Raw genomic sequence first — 5,565 nt, forward strand, 5'->3', positions numbered from 1 at the left:
TTAGATGATAGGTTTATAAATAAAATATAAAATATAATAGATAATTTTTAATCATCTATTGTCATATTATAAGATGATAAAAAAATGATAAAAATTAAAATAATGAATAATATTATTTGAAAGATACATATGAATCAGTCATTGCTAGTGCTATATATCAATCCGTATTCCACGTCATTTATTCCACTTTAACTATCCCTTTCCATTCTCTCGGATCTTTATATATAAAAACCAGTTCCATGCAGTTGATTCTTCGAGGTAGGAACATTCAGAAACCTGGAAGCCATTAGTGGGATTTGAAGTGCAAAAAATGGAGGTAGAGAGAGTGCAAGCCGTTGCTTCCTTACTATCTCACACCACTCAAGATACCATCCCGGCAGAATTCATTCGACCGGAGAAAGAACAGCCTGCTATCACTACATTCCGGGGGCCGGTCCCGGAAATCCCAACCATCGATCTCAGCGATCCAGACGAAGAAAACATTGTCCGCTCCGTTGCCAAAGCCAGCAAGGAGTGGGGGATATTCCAGGTCGTGAACCATGGCATTCCTACTGACGTCATAAGCAATTTGCAGGCAGCTGGAAGGCATTTCTTCGAGCTCCCGCAGGAAGAAAAGGAAGTATACGCTAAGCCCACAAGCGGAGAAGGCTTTAAAGAAGGCTACGGAACCCTGCTGCAGAAGGATCTCGAGGGAAAGAAATCTTGGGGGGATCATCTTTTTCATAGGATTTGGCCTCCTTCAAAACTCAACTACCAGTTCTGGCCCAAGAACCCTCCTTCTTACAGGTTAGAAATTACTCTTCTTTGTCGTATTCAGTCACATCACAGTAACAGATTGAAAGACGACATTACTGATCTTAATGTTTTGCATGTTTGTTTTCTGCATGTGGTGCAGAGAGGCGAACGAAATGTATGCCAAATATGTGCGTGAGGTGGCGGACAAGCTGTTTAATAGCCTGTCGTTAGGATTAGGGCTTGAAGGTCATGTAATGAAAGAAGGTGCTGGTGGGGAGGAGATAGTATATATGTTGAAGATTAATTACTACCCACCATGTCCTCGCCCTGATCTAGCACTTGGAGTTGTTGCTCACACCGATTTCTCGTCCATCACCATTCTCGTGCCGAATGATGTCCCTGGACTTCAAGTTCTCAAAGATGAACGTTGGATCGATGCCAAGTATATTCCCAATGCTCTCATTATTCACATCGGTGATCAGATTGAGGTTTGGCTTCTTATCATTTCTATTAGTCTACAAAAAGTAACGTTAGTACAAGTCTCAAATGGCAAGTTTTACGTAAGCCTTTTATAAAAGTAATATAATTTATACACAAAATTTTTTATAATATTTTACATAATTATATTTTAAATGAATGATATTTTTATAAAATATATTATAAAAATAACATCATTTTATAAAAATATTCTTATTTTATAATATTATTGTATAATATATTGTATATATATCATTGCTCTTTATAAAAAAATAGATCACATTATAAAAAAGAGAGTTTCTCACACTTCTTTAATGGTATAGTCCTTTTTTTTTTTTTTATAAAAGATCTATGTAAAATTTGTATATTTTGAACTTGTTATATATTATTCGCGTACAAATAACTGATTTAATTATATAAAATTTATTTATAAACGTAGAAAATCTCTAATTTTTTTTTCTTTTGTTATTGTACGTTTTATAAGCTAGTATTATATGTTGCTTAAAAAATTCAAAATATAAAGTTATCCCAACCATCACATCATTATAATTATAACTAAAATCATGCATAAAAATATTAAAACCAAAAAAGAGAATTTTTATAAGATCAATAAATAAATTAGTTTTCACCAATATTCCTCGCCGTATGAAGAATTGTGATCATGTCACGGTTAAAAATCGTGAGTAGTTGAGAAGTCATATTGTTGCTTTAGCTAGCTAGCAAAGTCTTCTGTATTTTGAAACGCGCGTGGAGACCGGAAGGCTTTAAGCATTGGTAGTGGTTTATAAATCTTCATATGCAAAATTATCATTTTTAAAGAATAATTTTACATATAAAAAAAAATTCTCATATTAGTTTGAATCAAATAATAATAAAATATTATTGTTTTTTTATTTTTTATTTGTTTCCTAAAATTATTTTTTTATATATATTTTACAATTAACATCAACTTTGTATTATCAATTTAATACAAATTTTATATATCAAAATCATCTTTAAATTTGAAAAAGTACTATTTATAGTTATGCAAAAATTTAGAGATGTATAAACCAATATAGATAAATTTAAAGACATATTTTTTAAATTTAAAGATGAAGATAAAGAAGCCACTATCAATACTCTTTACAGAGGCAACGCCACGTGCCCATCCCAAGGGCAAGCTTTGAAAACATGCATGCATTGATGAGAGATGCATGCTTAATTTGTACACGAACGGAAGGAAAATTTTATATATTATATTATAATCTCATTTTTATTTTATTAAATAAAATATATTATTATTAAATAATTATTTATTACATAATTTTTTATTATCTAATAATGATAAATATGTCACATATTATTTAGTATGATTAAAATAAGATGAGGGTGTAATGTATAACATTACTCTTCTTTTTCGAGCAATATTACACAATCTCTCCATATCATTTTTTTTTTAATTTTTAGTATTCTTTAAATTATTTTTTTGAGTTTATTCTTTTTAAATAAATTTAATTATTTTATTTATTATTCATATATTAAATATTTAAAAAAAGAAATATTGTGCCCCTGCTCAATCCATGCTAGTTGTCCGTTTGTGTATATGAATGGTATTAGTGTCCTGTTATAGTCGTCGAAAAAGTGATCTGAATGAGTTTATCGAATATTATATTATATTATATTTATTTATTTATATATTTTTTTAATCATCATAAATATTTTAAAAAAATAAAAAATATATTATTAAAAAATATTTTCTTAATCATTAAATTCAAAAACAAAAAATCATTCGAAATACTATTTGATGAGACCCAAAGCATTTATGATGGTATTATGATATAGAATCGAGTTGTCCGTACGGTACGTCGATTGCATGTGATCTTCTGTCGTGTTAGACAAAGAAGTTGAAAGAACGCATAACCCCTTTTTTTCATTAAAAATAGGTACTGGTGAGTGGTGGCCAGTGTTGGGTCATGCATCTAGTAGTAATCAATCAAGCTCGCTTGATCGGTATCCAAAAAAAGTTATTCGCAAGAATAGATATTATTAGACTTATTTTAAATTATTTATCTATATGGATCTTGTTTCTCACTTAAAAACTCATCAAGTGCAGTTAATAATTTTAGGATGAGTTTGGATGTTGAAGTGAGTTGAGTTGAGATAATAAAATATTATTAGAATATTATTTTTTAATATTATTATTATTTTAAAATTTAAAAAAATTAAATTGTTTATTATATTTTGTATTGAGATTTGAAAAAGTTGTAATAATAAATTGAGATAAATTGAGAGTAATTTATATTCCAAACACACCCTAAAGATACTCTCTTTGAATGAAAATCTACCGGCCTTGTACATGAGTACCGACAATTCAATTATTTGATTTAACAAGTACCAAACCTAGAATATGAAAGTGATGCTAAGAAGGTTGTAGATGCACAGAAAAATCAGATTTTCATGGTCTGGCCAGATAATTGAAGACATAAGGCATATTATGGCTTGGCATCCAACTTGGAAACTTTCATTCATCCCAAGGGAAGGAAACAGAGTTGCTCATGTTGTTGCAAAATTTGCTTTGTCTCTAGCTAATGAGTCAGTTTGGATGGAGGAGGGACCAGATGTGGTCCTTCCTAGTATTGCTTTTGATAAGTCTTTTATTAGTTGAGTTTTGAAATGAAAGTTATCATTTAAAAATATATATATATATATATATATATATATATATTAAAAGAGATTTTGAAAAAATGATCATATCATAAACATACATAGAAACGAGAATTTAATTAGTTTTGTCCCATTTATAACTTAGTAAAACACTAGGACTCTTTTCTAGATTTTATTAACCTTTATCGCACAGCTTGTTATCTAGCTAGCTAGCATATTTTATGTATTTTTCAATTAGAGAAATATTTTAGTTATAAAAAGTTTATATAAAAATAAATTTACAAAATGATATGACTTAATGTGAAACATCATATTGTTAAATACTTATTTTTTTTGTAAAATAAATCTAACAGATATTATAAAATTACATCAGTTTGTAGAATTACTTTTGTATAATTAATTTGTATATATAACAATTCTTTTAAAATAAATATTAGGATGACAACCCCGAAGGTATATGCTACAAAGTAATATTAACTTTGTTTAATTTTGAATGATGAGTCAAATTTGATAATACTACATGCTTGATATATATAGGTACTAAGCAATGGCATATACAAGAGCGTGTTGCACCGGAGCACCGTGGACAAAGGGAAGACGAGGATGTCTTGGCCGGTATTCTTGGAGCCACCGGGGGAGTTTGTCGTTGGACCTCTGCCCCAACTTGTTAGTGAAGAGAACCCTCCCAAGTACAAGTCCAAGAAGTTTGAAGACTATGCTTATTGTAAACTCAACAAGCTTCCCCAGTGAATTAATATCATCGAAAGTACCGGTCAGTACCGGTCAGCTCGCCTGGCCGATATATATATATATATATATATATATGTGTGTGTGTGTGTGTATAGTTGTATGTAGTCCGTCCGTCCGTCCGTCCGTCATGTCAGATTGTGCTTAAGCAATTATGCATAAAAGTCAAAGGCCTTGTAGCCAAAGTCGGACTTTTATTTGTTTGTATTTTCTCTCTATGGGCTGGTCAAAAATAAGAGTTTTCTTATAATTATAATTGTTGTTTGAGTAATTTTATTTATAAAGGTCTCAAATGTTACGTAATTATTTAAAAAAAATAAAATTTATTATTAAAAAATTAATTTTTTTAATATAAATTTTATGTTTTATTTATTTATTTTAAAACAATTATATAACAATTATATAATTCACGATTATAAATAATTCTTAAAAAATAATGGTGCTGAAATAAGATTTTATTAAAAAAATAATTCCAATGATTCTCTAGTGATTGGGCTCTATTTATTTTCTTGCGGCCCCATTTGGGCACAACTATAGGTTTAGGCCTCGTTTCATTACACAGTTCATATGAAATAAAATATTTTAAATAATAGTGAAAGTTTGAATTAAAACCAAATAAGATGATTTGTAAAAAAATATATATTTAGATAGAGAGTTGAGATAAGATGATTTTAAATTTTAGAAAAATTGAAATGAAATGATAAGATGAGATGAAATAAATAATAATTATGGATTCCACTACAATGAATTTATTTTTAAAAAGGTTGGAGATTTGATAAAGTTGATGAGTAATGCTAGAGAGAATCTATTATAATAGTGTACACTTTACACTCACTGCGTGACTGTTTCTAATTAATTGTTCTTAATACTCACTTAAAAATATGTATGATCTACATAATATTAATTTTTATCTATATTTATTCTTCCAAAAATTTGTAGTGGACAGGTGAAGGGCGTGAAGAA

General features: G+C 29.0%; 1 protein-coding gene across 1 annotated transcript; it reads left to right on the forward strand.

Annotated features, from left to right (window-relative positions):
• The first annotated feature begins 295 nt into the window (after window positions 1-295).
• On the forward strand, window positions 296-4,620 carry LOC108981974 (flavonol synthase/flavanone 3-hydroxylase-like). The gene is made up of 3 exons (XM_018953238.2): window positions 296-786; window positions 896-1,223; window positions 4,393-4,620. The coding sequence occupies exons 1-3, from the start codon at window positions 311-313 to the stop codon at window positions 4,603-4,605; spliced, it is 1,017 nt and encodes a 338-aa protein (XP_018808783.1). The 5' UTR covers window positions 296-310; the 3' UTR covers window positions 4,606-4,620.
• Window positions 4,621-5,565: the final 945 nt, after the last annotated feature.

Source organism: Juglans regia, chromosome 10 (assembly GCF_001411555.2).
Source record: "Juglans regia cultivar Chandler chromosome 10, Walnut 2.0, whole genome shotgun sequence".
NCBI lineage: Eukaryota > Viridiplantae > Streptophyta > Magnoliopsida > Fagales > Juglandaceae > Juglans > Juglans regia.

What these genes read in the sequence shown, in the direction of transcription:
- LOC108981974 (XM_018953238.2), top strand. Translation starts at nt 311, where the DNA reads ATGGAGGTAGAGAGAGTGCAAGCCGTTGCTTCCTTACTATCTCACACC. An exon ending in AAGAACCCTCCTTCTTACAG is followed by an intron (nt 787 to 895) that starts GTTAGAAATTAC and finishes CATGTGGTGCAG; the next exon opens with AGAGGCGAACGAAATGTATG. An exon ending in ACATCGGTGATCAGATTGAG is followed by an intron (nt 1,224 to 4,392) that starts GTTTGGCTTCTT and finishes TGATATATATAG; the next exon opens with GTACTAAGCAATGGCATATA.